Source organism: Cheilinus undulatus, linkage group 22 (genome assembly GCF_018320785.1).
Source record: "Cheilinus undulatus linkage group 22, ASM1832078v1, whole genome shotgun sequence".
In the NCBI taxonomy this organism is placed as follows: domain Eukaryota; kingdom Metazoa; phylum Chordata; class Actinopteri; order Labriformes; family Labridae; genus Cheilinus; species Cheilinus undulatus.
In genome coordinates this window covers 17,420,994-17,442,222 of record NC_054886.1, presented here as the reverse complement: position 1 = coordinate 17,442,222, position 21,229 = coordinate 17,420,994, and the positions used below count along the sequence as shown (strand labels likewise).

Genomic DNA, 21,229 nt, shown 5'->3' with positions numbered 1-21,229 from the left:
AGATGCATGCAGATAAAAAGGTCCAAAAACATTCAAATCACTGCAGAGGACCCCTCCCCTTTGTTACTATTCAGCCAGCTTTATTATGCCAAGAGGTGGCCGCTGAGTGGAGGAAAGGACACTGATGCATAGAATGCAAAGCGACTTTTAATTATTCTTGGGAAAAGAGCACAAGCCCTTGGCTTGTTTACCACTTTACCGGAAACAGCCTATGATTGCTTTGTAATTATCTCCTTGATAATGTAAAATTTACCCCCCTCCTTCTTTTTCGTCCACTCCTTTCTGCAGAGCACCACGCTAAAGTGATCAAGCATTCATCATTTAGCCCAAATGTTTCAACTTTTATTCGGGGGAGGAGGAGGGAGAGCTAATAGATTACGGGTAATGAAGCAGCTCCAGCAGTAGCACAAATAGGACTTGTTGAGAGAGACGCAGGCTAAGGCACGCCATAATCAGTCTCTCTTTTTGTCTCATGATAAGCCGAGAGCCTAACCTTCACCCAAAGAGCACATCATTTCCCCTATGAGGGACTTAATGAGACATTAGCCATACTAACAAATGGTGGACGAGAAAGTGAAAGTGACTTTCCAGGTAAAGGCCGTTTGCTTGACCATAATCAGTCCCCGAGTGCAGCTAAAAGATGGAAACAACTCTGAGGCTGTGTCTCAACAGCTTGCTGTGGCTTTTATGACGGGCCTCCGAGGGCCCATCGGATGCCATGTAACATCTTAATATCCCTCAAATAGAACAGGTAATCTGCTTTTGTTGTCGGCTCGTCTGCTGTGAGGCAGACAATGCAGTTTGTCCATTTGGGCTTGTAATTCTGTTTAGATGTAGCTGGAAAACAATGGCCTGTCACCATGGGCATGTATGTGGGAGCTCAGAGTTTATTTACCGTATTACCTGCCACTGTGGACTTTAAAGTAAAACAAACACATACAACTAGGGGTGTAAAAACACCTTAAATTACTTTTATAAATCAATGCAAAGATGGACAGTTTAGATCACTTTGAAAAATACGCAATTCTCCTTTTAAACCAGCTGAGGGCACCCTAACATTTGTCTACTTTAATCTTGAAGAATTGAGGGTTAGGAAATATATATATATTTTTTAATCTGTTTCGGTCTCATAACAAGAGACAAAGAAGGGAGGGATAGAAAGAGAGGTGCTGCTGTAATCTAACATGAGACATCAAGTTGCGATCAGTGCATCCAAGGAGCATGCACCAGCAGACTTTTTCCTCTCTGCTAGGCTGCAGGACCTGTATCAGACACCACTCATACTACTTTAGTCTTCTGTAGATTGGAAGGGAAAATCTTTATTTATCCATAAACAGCTGTATACTGTAGAAAAAATACAAATGTCACCAAATGTCCAAAATATGTCCAAAAAGCTGAGGAGTAGAAACCTTCATCGTCCTCTTAATGCTCTAAGCCCCAAGCTAGTCAACCATTTTGTCTCACCTGGACTTACGGTCTTAAAAAGCTTTTAAAACATCATTGTCGTGGTGCACAGTCAAGCTGTCAACATCCTTTCTCAGGACAACCTGGGCTTTAAGAATATGCGTGCTGCAGTAATGTCACTTGAATTTTCAAAAAGTTACTGACGGTAGAGACAAAGACAAAGTACATGGAAATTAAAACTCAAAGATTTTGACACTCAGTAAAGGATAATAATTAGTACCTGATTTGTGCACGGACTTGTTCTCCCATCTCCTGGGGACCAAAAAAAAAATCTTTCTGTGACATCAAGTCTTCAAAATATATGTACATTTACAAAAAAAAGTTCATGTGCTTTTTATATTGTCTGTTTATGAGCCGTTATTCAAAGCAGTTACTGTCACATCACAGTCTCTCTGTGTCTCTTTCTCTCCATTATTAGTCATCCAGGCCCTCTTCTCCAGTCTCTAAGTGAACACACATGCACTGTTTCGCAAAGCATGAGAAGATGATGGAACAGCCAGTCATTGGTTATCACAGCCCATGTGACATCTGTTTTGGGAACTCAAGATGGTGCTAATGCTAAGCTAGCAGAAGAAACTATTGAATTGGATTTTTTTTTTTTTTTAATGGATAAAACAACATTCAATATTGGATTTACTGGTGTGGATTTAATCTTTAAATGCCAAAGTCACCCAAGTTCCAGGCTACAAAGGCTTGGATAGGATCATTGGAACTGCTAAACGGAGGGTCTACCTCCACTCACTCAGGTTATTGCATTTTTTGCGCACCACCGGGGTCAGCCCTACACATGGGTCTGTATGTGACTGACTGCCTGCCTGACTGGCTGAGTGACTCTACTTTCAGAACCCTACAGAGTTGCATCAACAGAAGGTCAGAGACATCTAATGCGGTTTATGGAGCTCAGTGGGCCTCCACTGACATCATGCTCTGTCTATAGCACTGTGGATATCTTGTTCAGGAGAGCAGGCAGAGCTACTTCTCTCCCCTGTCCGGCATTTCAACAGGCATTCCAGATAGTTGCAATCAGCCAAATGGTTTTAACCCGGTCTTATTTAAATTTGAGAGGGCTGTCTTGTGGGTGGGTATGGCTTCAGCTCATTCAACTGACACGCACTATCCTGGAGCAGATATTACTTCTTCATTTTTCATGATTTTGAAGCTTAATTTTATAAACTTAGAGATGTTTTTCAAGACTGAAATTTGGCCTGGAGGTTTATAACACAGTGGCCTGTCATACAACAAACCTAAAATACAGAAGTGGCACGAATTTGAGTGTCCTCACTTCAAATTTTTAACGTTTACAAAAATTATAAAGTTAAACATTTTTCAATACAGTGGTTTCATGAACTCAGTATCATGATGTGCATCATATTATGAACCGTATGACTGTATCCCTCTCAAACACTGCTATGATCTAACGTCACGTATAAGCATGAATTTTGATCACATTAGTATGCATCTGGTCTTATTGAAACATTGAATCATGCATTAATCTACTTTCCTTTGTGTGGCACAGATTGGTGATATGGGACTTTGGACGCAGCGGTGGCTGGATAAAGAAAGGAAGTGACGAGCCGGTGCGTAGAGAGGGGCCCTGTTTCCCCCCGCCGGGCCTCCCAGCTCAATTAGCTCAGCTCATCCCGGCTTTCTGCTGATGGGGAAAATCAGCAACGGCACACTGTACCGCGCAGTCCGGGGAGTCTAGCCTGTTAGAGAGTGAATGAGGGAGTCAGTGTGCACATTATGTGTCTGCTCATGTCTCATGCAGATTTTGCATTTGTGTATCTGAGCGTGTGCGTTAATGTGTGGGCTGTCTCATCTCAGTAAGACTGGAGCCCCACAGTGCTCTCTGTATCAAACACCTGAACCAATTAGGCTACACTTGCAAAAAAAAATATCCCTACAGCCACTTACAGTAATGTCATAAACAGTCATGCAAAACTCAAGTTAGAAGTTGTGTGGATTCACTTAGTGAGATAAAAATGATGAACTGGAGTGAGACCAAGACCAGAAAGTGTGAGTTGTGGATTATGAAACTCTGTCAGAGAATAGAAAGGTTATTCATTCCAACTCTTCTCTGCCAACAACTCTAGGCTAAAAATGAAACTTCTTCACATCTAAACTGAACTCTGTCGTAACCAACAACAGGGAAATAATTCAATTAAAACTTTCTTTACTACTGTAACAATCAAACTGAGGTGTCCTCTTAACATTTTAGCCCAGTGATGTACAAAAGGTACACTAGGTGGTCTGCATGTGGAAGATAGAGCATAAATCATAGAGATGTGCTTTTAGGGAGTCCTACAGAAAAAAAGGCCAAGGTCTGAAGGTGCCAAGCTGGTTTTATGATAGCGTTTGGAGGCAGGGGCTGGGACCTTTTCAGAGACGTGATGCACATACATGTCAAAGGCAAAGTGAGATGGAAAAGAGCACTCAGGGTTGGGCAGAAAAAAGGGAAACGTGACTGAAATTGCTTGGCCAGCACATCTCAAGGCCAAAATCTACTTAATCATGGAGTAGAGACAGTCCAAAAAAAGGCGCTGTAATAATATTCCTGCATAAAAACTGCCCCTCCATCTTCCATGGTGACCTGTAGCCACTTTATGACACACAATACACTTACCTGACAACACATACTCATCTCATCTACTGCTGTACCTCTTCCCAGAAATTAATACACCTCTCACACGTGCTCAGTCTGCCTTAAAATACGGCCACGAATGCTGCAGTGCGCCAAGTAAGCAGCTAAACAAACAAAGTAAATACACTGATAATGCCGATGATAACATCCGAGCTGAAATGAAAGGATGAAGGTCAGTAATTGAGAGAAGGTGGGAGATAGAAGCGCGGTGTGGTTTGTTTTTCTCCTGGCAGGGGTCCATCTGGGCGCGTGCGGCAGGCTCCGGGGCGGTGTAGGAGCACGTCTGTGCAGAGGTTAAGAAAAGCAATTAATCCACGGCGGAGATAATCAAAGGAACCTCCCCCTCTAGACACCTTGGTGGGGGAGAAAGAGAGAGAGAAGGGAGCGAGGAAAGCAGAGAGACAGACAGAGAGGGAGATGGGAAAATACTTGTTTACAGGCGCTGCTGGTGCGATCAAAAGCACGGGGGGGTTCAGCTCTGCCAACGGGGCCCCCTCCATTTCAGGTGGAATTGATAACACTTCTGATGTACAATTCAATGTTTGTGAGAGTACTTTTACCTCCCGGTGAGAAGGCGAGGATTTTTTCACTGTCTAAGCTGCATTCGCTTTCATCTCAGATTTTGCAAAGGTATCAACAGATTGTCAATGGTGAGGAAGACATTTTCCCACACATAATCAAAGAATGCAGTCTGGAGTGTCGGCGCTGCCTCTGTTATGATGTTGATTCAGACAGCTCAGTGCGAGGAGGCTACAAAACAAGATGAATATCTCTGAAGGCTATTATTGTGATTACGTTAATTTATCCATGAAATAAGCACCTCACGGGGACGTAATAAAGACTGAAAATGTAGCTCAAAGATATTACATTAACCCTTTTTCAAATCAACCAAAACACAATATGTATTCATCAGATATGGAGGAGTTAAAAGGCCCCTCCTTTTGAAAATCTTAACACTACATTTAACTAATGCCATGACTAATTTCTCTGCTCCATAAGAAATCAAAGCTTGTTGCTCCCTCTGGTGGTTCACATTTCCCTTTGGGATTGAAATCAAGTGTGCTTTGGGTACATTTGTATTTATAATGTGAGCACCAAACCTCTTTTATTCTCTGCTCAGAAACCCAGCTCCTCTTTTTTCTCTTTGTACTCCCACTGCTCTGCTAAATCTTTAAAGATGACCATGGAGACAAGACAGCTACAACTGAGCATCACATCGCACTTGGGCATAGGCATGTCTGTATATAACTAAGTACCAAGTGCCATGTTGCTCTGGTTTTGCTGTTTGAATTATTCAAAACCTGTCTGTTAAATTTACATTTCTCAATAGTACCCACTGTCCATCCCACTAAGCAACAGCAAAAGTACTGTATTTGAACACAAGCTCCTTCTTATGAATGCATTTAGCTTTTACATCCAAGTACATAATATATAAGCTACACCCTTCTTCAATGAACCCCTAGAAACCTTAAACAATATGCTAACGTGCCAAAAAGTTGCTTTATGATAATTTTAGAGAGTATAAATATCTGCAGTAAAGTCTCTGGCAGACTGTTAGCAGGTCAGCGGTGAGTAAAGTAGCAGCACTTTCACAAAGTCTTGATTAGATAATTACCCATCCATATCTTGGCAATATGTTGCAAGGGAACAACACGCTTCTCATTAAACTGCCAACGGGCCCTGCTCCTGTGGGTCGCTATCAGAAAAGCAAGGTGTTCAGCAGATACACACTTGTTGATTAAAGAAAAGATGTGCCAACATGGAAATTAGATACACTCCTTTGGGGGGTAGTTGTAAGAGGTGGGAGTAGTTCTCGGTGCAAAGCAGACCAGGCTCTGAAACCGTTACAGACGTCAGGCTCTGTGACTTTATGGAGCCTGGAGCAGATCATCACTGCTTCCAAGCAGCTTTGTGTGCCAGACTTTGAATAAAGATGGATGGTCATGATTTCTGAATATATGAATAATCATTTCTTTTAAAAATTCAAAGTGTTTATGAGACTTTTATCTCATCTTGAATACACAGTATTTTTTCTATAATTTTCACTGGTGTCTGGTTGCAATGCAGTACTACTAGCAGAAAGTGACTGTAGCAAATCTGAAAGCTTTAAGCCACCGCTAAATAGATCATCTCTTACTTTAAAATTTGTGCCATTGCAAAATGAAAAATGTTAACCCTTCAAAAGGAACTTCCATCATACGGCAGCATCAAGCTTACTTGAAATCCTTTAACATTCCTTATATGGATGCTAAGGATTTACCAATACTGCTTTGTCCAGACCAATTCCATCCATCCTTCCATGCATCCATCGATTCATCTTTCCTTCCCTCCATCCACCCATCCATATTTCCATCCATCGTCTCCCACCTAGCTGCAGCCGGGTCATGATGATAGCAGGCTAAGCAAGTCAACCCAGATATCCCGTTCCCCGGCAGCATTGTCCTACTCCTCCTGGGTATCCCAGAGCATTCCCAGGCTAGACAGGATAAACAGTCCCTTCAGCGCTTTCTGGGTCTACCCCCAGGTCGCCTCCCAGTAGAACTCCAAAGGTAGGCACACAGAAGGCCTTCTGATAAGATGTTCAAACCACCTCAAGTGGCTCCTTTCAACTGGAAATTCATAGTTCCCTCCAAATTTCTGGGCTCCTCAAACGACACTATGTTGACAAAAGTATTCGCCTACCTGCCTTGACTCACATATGAACTTAAGTGACATCCCATTCTTAATCCATAGGGTTTAATATGATGTTGGTCCACCCTTTGCAGCTATAACAGCTTCAACTCTTCTGCGAAGGCTTTCCACAAGGGTTAGGAGTGTGTTTGTGGGAATTTTTGACCATTCTTCCAGAAGCGCATTTGTGAGGTCACACACTGATGTTGGACGAGAAGGCCTGGTTCTCAGTCTCCACTCTAATTCATCCCAAAGGTGTTCTATCGGGTTGAGGTCAGGACTCTGTGCAGGCCAGTCAAGTTCATCCACACCAAACTCTCTCATCCATGTCTTTATGAACCTTTATGGTGCACAGTCATGTTGGAACAGGAAGGGGCCATCCCCAAACTGTACCCACAAAGTTGGGAGCATGGAATTGTCCAAAATCTCTGAATGCTGAAGCATTCAGAGTTCCTTTCACTGGAACTAAGAGGCCAAGCCCAGCTCCTGAAAAACAACCCCACACCATAATCCCCCCCTCCACCAAACTTTACACTTGGCACAATGCAGTCAGACAAGTACCGTTCACCTGGCAACTGCCAAACCCAGACTCCTCCATCAGATTGCCAGATGGAGAAGCGCGATTCGTCACTCCAGAGAACGTGTCTCCACTGCTCTAGAGTCCAGTGGCGGCGTGCTTTACACCACTGCATCTGACGCTTTGCGTTGCACTTGGTGATGTATGGCTTGGATGCAACTGTTCGGCCATGGAAACCCATTCCATGAAGCTCTCTACGCACTGTTCTTGAGCTAATCTGAAGGCCACATGAAGTTTGGAGGTCTGTAGCGATTGACTCTGCAGAAAGTTGGCGACCTCTGCGCACTATACGCCTCAGCATCCGCTGACCCTGCTCCATCATTTTACGTGTCCTACCACTTTGGGGCTGAGTTGCTGTTGTTCCCAATCGCTTCCACTTTGTTATAATACCACTGACAGTTGACTGTGGAATATTTAGGAGCAAGGAAATGTCACAAATGGACTTGTTGCACAGGTGGCATCCTATCACAGTACCACGCTGGAATTCACTGAGCTCCTGAGAGCGACCCATTCTTTCACAAATGTTTGTAGAAACAGTCTGCATGCCTAGGTGCTTGATTTTATACACCTGTGGCCATGGAAGTGATTGGAACACCTGATTTCAATTATTTGGATGGGTGAGTGAATACTTTTGGCACTATAGTGTATCTCTATTTCTAAAGATGAATGTGCATAGTGGATTTGTTTTTAATTAGTGCCAAACAATATGGCAATAATGTGCCATTATAAAGGACAATATTGCTATTAGAATGTAATATATCTATGGTATCATAAGTCTACTTGCTTGGTCAATAAAGAAGTTCCATTTTTATAGAACTACTATCAAAATAAGTTAATATATTTAAAAAAAAAAAAGTTTTACCTGTTTTTTGGAAATAAAGGTATTTCTACAGAATGTAATAGTAGCACCACTGTGAACTTAAAGGCCTTTCTGCAGATATTTTTGTAAACCTTTCAAGTACTATTTTATACAAAAATAACTGGAGACTTTCACGCAATTTCGTAATTACGTTCCTGAAATCGTGATTGAGATGAGATTAATTGTGCAGCAGTAGATTTCATCCATAAAAACTGTAGACCTTTGGCAGTTCATGTATGTATTAACCAGAAGTACAAGTCCTAAGATCTTAGTAAGTCTTAAAATTCAAAATTGTGCATACACAAGTATGACAAACAAAATGTATTTCATGTAACAAATGTAAAATTGTATTTTAGGTTAATATATTGTACCACTTGAATGTTACTCTGATACATTCATGTGTTCTTACTGAAATGTAGCAGATGATGCCGACCAAAACTCACCTTTAATAAAAACAGTTTTCCCAAGAAACTCACAGTAATAGTTAGTTTGCATACTCTTATCATATTCTCACCTTTGCTTCTTACACTCCCTCATCTAATCTCTGAATGTGGTGCAAACAGTATCACTTACAATTTAACAAGACTGCCAATCATGGAGTTATACTCTTTGTATATCAACGACAAAGTAATCAAAATTTAACTTCTCAGAAAAATGAACACTTGGATGTAAATCGGCAGTGGCTGTAAAACATAAATCCCATTGAGAAGAATTTATTCGTATTCTGAATTTACATTGTCAGTGTTCAATTTGGAAAAGGCAGAGCACAGTCATTGAGGGAGCTCTAAATGTCTTTGCCTCTCTTCTGGGCAGCTGTTATGTTGCCCATCTTTTTGTGCAGTCTGAGGAAACAACCGTGGATAAGGATATGGTCTGTTTATGGACCATATCATACAGTATGTTTCCTGAAAACCAATGCCTTGCTGATACAACCAACCAGTAAGAGTTAGGTGCAAAAGAAAAAATCCCTCACCATCTTCCCACTTAAAAATGCTGCACACATGCTGGGAAGTTTCACCTCACCAAATTAGGGGTGGCACTGAAGTGGCACTACAACCAAACCTGGTCCTCTTCATTGATTTTTGACTTTTGACGATTTTAATTGTTTCTTACAAATGATCTGGCCTTTAAAAATCTGTTCTTTTAACAGTCAAGAAGATTTCTACATCAATTTAACAATAATAATAAAAAAAAACTGAAAGCAGCTCCAATGTACCTCCTTTAGAAATGTTACTTTTCTTGTAAAGGTGGGGATATAAAGAGCCTAACTTCTATGGAAAACTTTGCAAATCCACCAACACTGAAGCTATTAATCTTTAATCTAATCACCTGTCAGTCAGCATAAATCTATATCTGGCTGCCAACGTGAAGAGAAACAACAGTAAAATGCTGCCAAAAATGACTACATTTTAATGTTTAATCCCTTCTCTAGCGTCCAATAAATCCACTCAGGCTACAGACTCATTACACAGACAGAGAAGTGACTCGCATGGATCAAATACTGTACATAACAGGCGCACAAAGGAGCTTTCATTTAACCGAGCCACTGAGTGAGGACGAACGTAACTTGAGCCTGGCTGTGATGAAACATGCTGTAGGCAGAAGCAGAGACATAAAAAAGTGCATTAGTCCTTACTGCTTCTGAGAGCACGCCGTGTTACCTGCAGCCTTTTTTTTTTTTTAAACGTCTTGAATGATAGGCTTCGCCCTTTTGAGCTGGACTGCCAAGTGCTGGCACGCTTTTTGTCCAGACAAACTGAATACATTGCTTTTGAAGAGCGGCGGCGGCCAGGGCAGAGGATTGGAGGCTGGAATTCTAAAAAAGACAGGCACAAAAAAATGTGTGATGAAACTTTCAGCACCACAGACAGCAGCCTTCAAGAAGCCTGACGAGTGGAGTGCGAGAGAGGCAGAGGGTGGAAAAGGAAAGAGAGACGGAGTTAAGTGGGAGGCAGTGAGTTCATTTGATAATTAAGCAAAGACATCATCTTCTCCACCCCACGCATTTCAGTTATCCCCATGTCTGCTCTTTGAAAAGGGAAGGCACTTACCCCCAAAATACACACGCTCACACACCAAACACTCCTGCGGCAAAAGCCAGCTTTTCCACAGTTTTCCCCCCCATCTCTGTGTCTAAGGCTGAATAATGCAGGGCCTTTACCCAGCGCTCAAGCATGAGTGGATAATCTGGCCACAAGGACAGGCTGTGTCAACATTTCCCTTTACTTCCTTATTTATTTATTTACCCGCCCGCCGTAGGACTCTGGGAGGGCGAGGGAGGATATGTGCATGGCTAACAACACGCTGGTCAAGCAGATGACCTGCTTTCAAAAGGTTCAGCTTTTTTATTTACCAGGAAGGGAAAGACTGTATCAAAGAGAATTTGGGAGATTACACACAAGACGTTTTTGGAAACCAGAAAGCAGATTTGAATGTAAAGACACATGCAACTACTGACTGCACAGTCCAAAGATTTGCTCAAAAAGTTAGAAATATGATCACAATAGTTAAACTCATGTCTTGTTTTCAAATTTCTCCTTGTTATTTTTAGACGTAGCATATCTCAGACTGACAGGACTGTGCTTCACTGTTGACAAGTTTAAAGACTGTAATGTTGAGTTGAATGCAGGCTGCTTGTTGGGTCTGACCAACATGCTAAATCGAGAAGATATTCAATCAACACTGACATTACAGAGAGGAGCACATTTATGGAATAAAGGCAAGAAAGACATCTTACTTATTTCGTGCTTGATCTAAAAGATTAATTAAAATCATTGGACTTATATGTGCAGTGTTTTAAACTGGCATTAAGACACAGGAGTATGATGATACAACAATTTTTAAGACTGTTTAGAAGGGAAATTTTAGAGTGTACATATTTATGGCACTTTAAAGAGCCCTAAGCTATTTTTGCAGCTATTCTGTCTCCCCTGGACTTTTTGTCTCAAAAAGATTGTAAAACATCAAACTTGTGCTGCATAGTTGAGCTCTTAACACCCTTTTTATCAGGACAACCTGGGCTTTCAGAATACGTGTGTTATAGTAATGTCACCTGAGTTTTGAAAAAGCTATGGGACCATAAATACAAAAGAAAAAAGTAATCGGAAATTACAAATCAAAGATTTCTACGTATTTAACATAGTAAGCATTAAATACTAGAGTTTTTTGCAGAAACTTGTTCTCCCATGTCTTAAGGAATTAAAAATTAAACTTCTTGTGACAAAAAGTCTTCTAAAATTCACATTTTTACAAAAAAAGTCCTTGTGTTTTGGGGAATTATGGTCATTATTTCAAGCAGTTCCTCCCTGCAATGACAAAGAGAGACAAATCACAGCCTCTCTTAGTCTATTTCTCTCTATTATGAGTCATTCAGGCCCTCCTTAAGTTTTTAAGTCCGTGCACATGCTTAATTTGGCAAAGCATGACGTGATGATGAAGCAGCCTGACATTGGTTGTCCCAGCCCAGTTGCAATGCATTATGGGATACAAACGGACAATATGGCGGCAGGCCAACCGGCTAATTGCAGGAACAATCAAAAAAATGGATTAGAAATGAATAAAAACATGACTGGTGTGGATTTAATCTTTAAAGACCCTGGAAAGTCAGCCAAGCTCCAGGCTTGCTAGAAAACATTCTGTAAGAGCTATGAAAACATGGATAGAACGGCACAACGGAGGGCTTTCAGAGGGAAAAAAACAACAATTTAAAGCGCTAAAGTGATTTAACTTTGTCGTATATGATAACGCTGTCCTCAGAGGGTTAAAGCTTCAGTGTGGAGTTTCTGCTGGTTGTGAAACAAAAATCTTCTTATGAACTACAAAGGCAAACCAGACCATCAGCAACATCATTAATACAAACGCCAATTCCAAAAACACTGGGATGTTATGAGAAATGTGAATAAAACAGAATACAATTTCCAAAGCCTTTTCACCCAAAATACATGATGAGTAATCTTCAAACCTGTAGACTTTATTGTATTTTTAGGAAGTCAATACAGATTCTGAATTGATGCCTTCAATGCATTCCAAAAGAGTTGAGACAGGGGCAAGAAAAGACCGGGAAAGTTGTTGTATGCTCAAAATACAATACAATACAAGGGAGAGCTGTCTGGAGCCCTGCCAAATTGGGGGCCCCACAGGCCAGCAGAATCATGGTCCATTGTAAAGTTAAGCATTCATAACCATATTTCATTTTTAACCTGAATAATAACCACTACTGTTAAAGCAAGATTTTTCAAATCTATTTCTGCCGTTGTGTACAGCCTACCTAAATATGTAAACAGCTTGACTTAAAACAGAATTACAATGGGTTAAACCGAGCAAAAATTGAGTGAAAAGGTGGTGTAAAAGGGCTCTAAAAGTAGTAAAAATGGGTTAACAGAGGCAAAAAATGTGCAGAAAGATGCAAAAAGTGTTAAAAGTCACAAAAACTGCCAAAAAAATGGTGAACAGGTGTTCAAGTGGCTATAAACGGTTTAAAGTGGCAAAGATGGCATTAAAAGAGTATGTTAAGTTTCAATTGGCATAAACTAATGGGCCTAAAAAGTGGTGAAAAGGGTCTATAGTGGCAACAATGGGTCAAAAGAGACAATAGGCAGCAGAAAGGGACAAAAATTGGTTCAAACTGGAAAACTTGGGAAGAAAAAGTAGTGGAAAATGTTGAAAAGTGGCAAAAAAAATTGCTTTCAGGTTGCAAAAGTGGACCCAAAATGTGGTGAAATGGGATGAAAAGTGGCAAAAAAAAAAAAAAAAAAAAAAAAAGGTTAAGAGGCTAAAAAGGGGTTCAAAGTGGCAAAAGTGGGAGGAAAAGGTGGTGAAGTGAGAGGTTAAAATGTTGCAAAAATTACTATAAAGTTGCAAAAATGATGCAAAATGGGAAGAAAAAAGGTGGCACGAATACATTGTTTCAGCATCAGAACCCAAGTATAGTTTGACAAACATTTCAGTTTTAAAATGAGGTAACAGTTAGCCAGGAGGCATGCTAGCACCAACTCTACAGATCCAACACACATGCTTTGATATCAATAAATCACAACTGTGGAGGTCCCTGTTCTCTGGGTTTGTCAGGGGCCAAGCCAAATCTGTGGGCAGGCCTGATCACCAGTTAGATGTACCAGATAGCAGCAGTCAATCGATTAGACAACAGGTGAACACTGGCTGCTGATCTGTTCACGCCGCATTATTTTCCTATGGCATATGTTTATCAACTGGGCTGGTATTGCCATATTGATCTGTGCAAGTTGGCAGAGGTTGGGGCCACTTTTTAACACCTTTTCTCCTTTGTAAAGCCATAGTCCTCCATGTTAAGAAAACTGGGTTGAATTCATATGTAAATAAACCTTGAGTAGCGCTGGTAGAATAACTTCATAACAGTCACTGCAGGTTAGCAGAGGTGCAAACTCTTGATGGCTAAAACAGATGATACAAAAAGAGCTACAAAGCAGCACAGAAACTGCATTTTGCACATCAAACAGGAAGCCTTTACTGACCTCAGGGAGAGGCCCAAAACACAGCGGGGCTTATATACAAGTGCGACCAATAACAAGGATAAGACCGATGCTTGTTGTTGACCCACAAAGGCAAATAAGCCCATCAGACTAGACCGACTATTCATACTAAATGATTTCAAATGTCTGTTACTACCACTGAGATGGAGTCAGACAATTCAGTTCATAAAACAGCCTTTGTTTACATCTTCCACAGCAAAGATTCCCGGACAGTGATATAAATCTGAAGTGATTGGAAGCGAGCAAGATGAGATTTTTTTGTTACAAAACGCTTCTTACACATTTAAAAGGCAGGATTAGCAAAAAAGATAAGCGATCAATTTGCCCACAGAAGTCTGGGAGATCAAGACAAACCCAAAGTTCGCCACAGTAGCTGTAAGAACCAAAAACTAAATCTGTTAACTTTTATTTTTAAACCCCCTTGTATCCACGCCAAACAAAAGGGATGGTTGTGAACACAGCCAAAATCTCTGCTGCTTAGTCAATTCTTCATTGTGGATTTAACTGTCTTAAGTTTGTAAGTGTGCGGCTCCCAACTGATGAGCCAAAATCCATTTTGTAGCAGAAACTGCTGAGGCTTAATTGTTGCACATTTTAAAAAGCCATTCACAATGACTTTGCAATTCTGAATCATGTTTGGGGTGCCTTTTGTTTGCCGTGCCTAAATAACTCATACAATATGACTCTTAGCGCTGCCAATCGCAGGCTCAAGCATTAAGAGCCTAATCCTCTTTAATTTGTGATTACTTGTAATTCAAAATGGTAGCCCACTAAACCACGAGAGATTTATTGTTTAAATGTCCTCCTTCACTGTTTTGCAACCTGGATACTGATAACAGAAATAAATATCCTGCACATATATCCCAAGCTCTCATGGTGGCATTCAAGTAAATTACCATAAAAATCACTGTACAAATATTTTGGCATCAATCATTGAGCATAAATTGCTAAGTAGCTGGGAGCCCTCTTAGCATTCATAGGGAATGATTTCATTGGCATTCTCGTGGCAGATGACTTTAGCCTCACACATTCCTCACACAAATTGGAATGTGAGAATTAAGAGGGATTTCATACAGCACGATAAGTGTATTTTAAAGGCAGAACTGATTAAGCTTGAGGGGAGAGGGAGGAATTAGGTAATTATCTCCGAGCAGACAACCACTGCTGCTCTGCTGTGTGAGAATAGGCCCTGACACTCTGGGATCAAAGCAGTCAGCGTCAAGTCTGTACAACTACAAACTTAACTCAAGTTTTCATTACCTGATTTTAGCACAGACCTGGCAACCCATGGGTCTCAGGAAACCAGGGATATGAAAGAGCTCGAGTCTTATGATCTCTGTGTGAAAAGCATCACTCACTCCAACTGGAGAGATACAATCCTGAAGATGACGCATTTGAGTTTCTTCAAAGGAATGCTAAGTTTGTGTTTGCCTCTGATTTATTTATGGAATTCCTGGCATTAGATTTATTTTGTCTACGAGGTTAATTCATTATTGATTCCAAGGGCAGGATGTGTGAGCCCTTACAGAGAGATGTGGAAGTTTCGGGAAGGAGACCTTACAGAAAAGTAGCGTGGAGACATGCAGTCGGCTACTTTTCAGTTTCATTATGACTGCAATGTCAAAAGTTTACAGCAGGTGCAAAAAGAGGAGCATCTTCCTCGTTTATTCATCAATTAAGTTTTTAAAGTTACAACCTGCACTCACCTCCGGTGCCAAAAACTTGAAGGATGCATTACTAATTTTTAGATCCATTATGTTCCATTATGAGCACAGGCAGGCGAGTTTTAACAAAAGTAGTGCGGTTATGTTTCAGCCTGATGTCCTACCTGCTCGTAGCAATTCTCCCAGGTGAGGTTCAGGAGGCACGAGGAGAACAGCTCATCTTCGGTCCGGGCATAACCGTCCATGGTGTGCGCCTGCCGTGTCGGTTGGAGGGGTCTGCGGTGCTCGTGTCCTGCAAAAAAAGCGGAGGTTGGTGCCTTTTTTTTGGTTTGTCTTCACGCGACGTCTCTGTGTCTGTGTCTCTCTCTGCCCCGCGTGCTTCTCCGTCCGGCGCCGTGCAGCTATCAAACGAGCAGCGGCGGTGAGCTGGCTGCTGCTTCCTCCGTCACGTGGGCGTCTTCTCCCAAAAAAAAAAAATAAAAATACAAAGTGGGATGCTGTCGAAGGCAATGGTTGTCAAAGTTTGGTCCGCGGACCGCTTTTAGGAGTCAATGCGGGGTCAAGAGCGACCACTTAAGGGCAATTTCACTCAGTTAAAGTCAATGTTGTTATTTTCCACCTGTATAGCTGACTTAAACATACTGTTATGCTAACAGCAGCTTCAGCTTTTTTTTTCTTTTTGCTAATAAGATTCACCTGTTGTTATTTTTTTATTCACCAGATCTTTATTGATTAACCTTCAACAAACAATCATGTTAAAAGTAAAGAAGGCAGGAGAAATTACAGGACTTAAGTTTGATAAATTGAAATCATATTTATTGTTAAGAAATAGACGAAGTATTACATCTTATATCACGCTTTACAAGGTGTAAAGTTTAAACACTGTATTTTCAAGTGGTGGTAAAAATTACAGACTGTCCACAACAAGCTTTACACAAGATATCAATGAATTTTATTGTCCTACATCTTTATAGACATAAAGTTAAACTAAATAACGTAAGACTTTGCAGTTGAGTAGCTTGTTTGAGTAGTTTATAAAATCTGCGATTTAGTTTTTATATAAGTGTATTTGGAGAAAGTGCTGTTCAACCCCAATTCCAAAAAAGTTGGGACACTGTCTGAAATGTTAATAAAAACAAAATGCAATGATTTGTAAATCGCATACCATATTTTATTCACAATAGAACATGAACAGAACACCAGATGTTGAAGCTGAGACATTTTACCATTTCATGAAAAATATAAGCTCATTTTGAATTTGATAGCAGCAACACATTTTTTTTAAAGTAGGGTTAGTGCCATGTTTACCATTGTTTAGCATCCCCTTTTCTTTTAACAACAGCCTGCTGCAACAGCTGGGAAGTGAGGACACCATTTACTGGAGTTCTGGGACAGGAATGTTGTCCCATTCTCGACTTATAGTGTTTTAGCTGCTCAGCCGTCCTTGGTCTTCTTTGCTTGATTTTTTTTTTTTTTTTTTTTTTTTCAATGATGCACCAGATGTGAGAGGCGGGCTTTTTAACTGGTGGTGGGTTGTCTCTCTCTTCTTGAATCTGTAGGACATGACATCTGTGGATTCCAACAAGAATTTAAAATTTTGACTCATCTGACCACAGAACAGTTTTCCATTTTGCCTCAGTCCAGTTTAAAGTGGCTTTGGCTCAGAGAAAATGGTGCTGTTTCTGGATTGTGTTCACGTATGGCTTCTTCTTCACATGATACAGCTTTAACTTGCATTTGTGGATGGCAAGGTGAACTGTGTTGACAGACAATGTTTTCTGAAAGTGTAGCAGTGCTTTCCAGTACAGAATCATGCCTGCTATTAATTTAGAGCCACCCAAGGGCCGATAATCACATGCATCCAATACTGGCTTTTGGCTTTGTCCCTTGCACACAGAGATTTCTCCAGATGATATAATGAACTGTAGATGGTGAGATATTTGATCTTTGCCATTTTACACTGAGGAACATGTTTTCTGAAAATGTCCCAAAAATAGACAGTTTTTTTTTTTTTGCTTTTTGCTTTTTTGTGAACCTATGCCCATCTTTTCCTCTGAAAGACTTTGCCTCTCTAAAATGCTCCTGGGAATCATTTTAATTTTACTTGAGTAGACTTATAGACCTGTAATTTTACTTCTGCGTAAGTAAATGTTAACCAGATTAACTGTACTTTTACTTGAGTATGATAGTCTTGCACTTCTTCCACCTCTGCCAAGCTTAAATGTACACATAAAGCCAATATGCAGTTTGCATTGTGGGAAATTATGAACAAGTTGAATTAATGATATGGGCACTATCTTAGAGCTAAGTTATGCTGCCATGGAGCCTTATGTTTTTGTTTACAGGCCAAGTATTTCAGTACCACCAGGAATCATAAGGGCAGTGCTGAGCACTGAGCATACAGTTCAAGCAAGACCAGCAAAACACAACAAAGAAGAGTACTTCAGGAAATGTCCAGGTTACTCTGATAGCAGCCTTCAGCTCGTCTGTATTGTTGAGTCTGGTGTCTCTTATCTTCCTCTCAACATTTCCTAGAGATTCTCTATGGGGTTCAGGTCAGACCAGTTGGTTGGCCAATCAAACACAGCAGTATCATGGTCAGCAAAGCAGTATTTGGTAGTTTTGGCTTCACTGTGGGCAGGTGCCAAGTCCTGCTGGCAAAGGAAATCAGAATCTCCATAAAGCTTGTCAGCATATAGAAGTATGAAGTGCTCTAAAATCTCCTGGTAGATGGCTGACAATATTGACTCTAGACTTGATAAAGCCGGGTGGACCAACAGCAGCAGACGACATGGCACCCCAAACCATCACATACTGGAAACTGAAAACACTGGACTTCAAGCACTTAGGAATCTGTGCCTCTACGATCTTCCTCCGGACTCTGAGACCTTGATTTCCAAATGAAATGCAAAATTTACTTCCATCTGAAAACAGGACTTTGTTATTTGTGTGTTCTTTTGCTGAAGCTTCTAGTGTTCACACCTGGACCAGTATTTTGAAAAAGAGGAATGTCTGATTCAACTGCAAGGGCCCTTTTTTTTTTCTGTCCTGGTCTGTTTCTGACTCTGACTAACTTAATGACTGTCAAGTGTTATTCGTTTCTTATTTCCTGTAAGTATTTCCTAAAGTTGTACTTACACTAAACAAAGTTTTGGGTTTAGGAAGTCAGTTGGTTCTCCTTGAATCCATAGCTCTGCCATTGTACCTTTACAAACAGCATCCCTAAAACAACAGTCATCTCTCATCCCCTTAGTGGTTGAAGGTTGGACAGAGAGGTTCAAACTGAGCAAAACATATTTGAGTCTTAGGTGAGAAAAAAAGAGAAGAGAACAAAGCAGCATCCCATCAGGGTGAGAACAGAGCTGAAAACAACAAACCAGAGAGTGTCTCTCTCACTTTTAAAAGTCAGTACTTAGTGATTAATCTAGTTAGGATATATTTGATATAGGCTAAATTCATGCTTTTTTAACCTTCAATTACCTGCATTGTTTAAAGTGTAACACAGTCCATGGCAAAGATACATGTAGCCTGAGGCTAAATAGCATCATGGTATTTACAAATTAGATACAACTGTAAAAGAACCAGCGTGTTTGAGGGACAGGGTGAAAATGATAAAAATGCACTTGCTCTTTGTGTGGGTTGGGCACCATTGCACAAAAAGTTGTCAAACATTTAAAGTGAAATAGAGAAATCGTGACGAGGATGGACAAGGAATTCAGAATTATTTAACCTTTTATTTAACAAAGACACAAACATTTATACAGGGGAGCTTATGGTACTTATTGCATTTTTTCCACTGTTAGACACGTGCCCTCATAGATTTCGTCCACTAGAAGAGAACATCCCACTGCCTGGCGGTTAACCCTGGAGGAAAATGTATCATTTATTATCTTATCATTAAAAAATAAAATATTTTTAAATTTTACACTTAAGAGGTCACTTAAGAGGGCATATTGTCAAATTATGTCTACTAAGGGGCATATAAGTAAGTTTGGCACACTGGAACAACACTGAAGAGTCATATTTTGACCATTCAGAGGGTACTAGGTCAAATTTAATATATACAGAGGGCACTTAGTCAAATTTAATCCATACAGAGGGCACTTATGAGGGCACTTTGTCAAATTTAATCTATAAAGAGGGCACTTATGAGGGCACTTTGTCAAATTTAATCTATAAAGAGGACACTTATGTACAGATGTCAAAAGTATTCACATTCATTACTCAGGTAGAAGTATTGATACTAGGATTTAAAAAGACTTCTATTGAAGTTGAAGTATCAACTTAAGCTTTGTACTCAAGTAAAAGTGTAAATGTACTGGTTTCAAAACTACTTAAAGTATAAAAGTAAAAGTAATGTAAGGAGGAAAAAATGCCATTAAGGACAAAAGCCTAGGCTGTGCCACAGGAGCCTATAGTGGACTACCCCACCATCCCAAAAAAACATTTTTCTAAAGGCCATAATGACTATAATAGTATATTAAAATGTTAATGTTGAGAAATTTGGGATGCACCTGTTTCAGCCACATTTATGGCCATTGAAAATGAACGTGATTTAGTACAATGCAAATACATTCAAGAACCCTATATGTGTACTACCAACCTCCTCGCTGGTGCTTGGTTGGGACATTTTGCTCGAGTTCTTTTGAGTCTCTGCCATGGACATCTTCGTACTAGGCTACATTCGTCTGCTATTTCCTTGCTGGAGTGTGATGTGATTTGTGGCGTACACAGGTGCAATGGATTGCATACAAACCAATAGGGTGTCAGAATGGTATTATGTTTATACTTCTCATCCAACCACAATCAAATTCACTCTATCTGAACGACGTGATTAATCTGGATAGGTTTTGGGGTTTTTTATTTGTGTTTTTGAAAGATGACAAGCCAGAATGAAAACAAGCTGAAATGAAAAAGAAGTAACAAGGCTATTTTTAAAATGTAAGGAGTAGAAGTAAAAAGTAGGCTGAAAAATAATTACTCCAGCAAAGTATAGATACCCAAAATTTATACTTAAGTAAGGTAACAAAGTATTTGTATTTAGTTACTTGACACCTCTGCACTTATGAGTGCGCTTTGCCAAATTCAATCTATACAGAGGGCACTTAGGAGGGCACTTTGTCAAATTTTGTCTACCTAGAGAGCACTTTAGAGGGTACTTTATGAAATTGTGACCACCTTGTCAAAATTTGTCTACTGAGATGGCAACATAGAGGCCATTCTGTATAATGTTGTCTATTTAGAGAGCACCCAAAAGGGTTCTTTGCTGAATTTTGTCTCTGCTGTATAGAAAGCACCTAAAGGAACTTTATCATGTTTATCTAAATTATTATGAAGGCCTACAAGAGTCCACTTTTGCAGCAATTTTTCAAACATTAGAGAGTGTTCGTGGCTTCCCATACCATTGCCATTGTAATTCAAAGTCATTCAAGAAATTTTAAAAGAAGGGGGGTTACCTCTAAAGGCTAATAAATGGCAACGTTTGGTAACAGACCTAAATGAAAATCTATTTCAAGGTAACAATAGATGTGCAGTATATCATATTTGATGCCAGTATTTGCCCTTAAAACAAAACCTTAATGCAATGTTCTACAGATTCTGCTAGTCTTGCGCAGCCATGCTGAGCGCAGAAAATCTTTCAGTCCTCTGCAAACTGAACAAGGAGAGCTGCTAGCAGGGCTCATTTAGAGGCCTGTCTTTTAGCACACTATTTACTGTGATGGGAGAGCCGTGCAGATAGACGAGCCTTTTTGTTCATCACTTTTCTTTCCATGGCCTTCTTGTTTGATCAGAGCAAGTTTGCCACGCATGATGTGCATCCGTTTGAAGTGTGGTCAATTGGCCCAG

General features: G+C 40.3%; 1 protein-coding gene across 3 annotated transcripts in view; it reads right to left on the bottom strand.

The window, feature by feature from the left end:
• The window catches only part of ppargc1a (peroxisome proliferator-activated receptor gamma, coactivator 1 alpha), a 418,523-nt gene extending 402,519 nt beyond the window's left edge, over positions 1–16,004 (bottom strand). For all 3 annotated transcript variants that reach the window (XM_041779708.1, XM_041779709.1, XM_041779710.1), the window contains exon 1: positions 15,547–16,004. In XM_041779708.1, the coding sequence (XP_041635642.1) occupies positions 15,547–15,627 (81 nt within the window). In that variant the 5' untranslated portion in view covers positions 15,628–16,004. The remainder of the gene's footprint in view (positions 1–15,546) is intronic.
• Between the last annotated feature and the right edge of the window lie 5,225 nt (positions 16,005–21,229).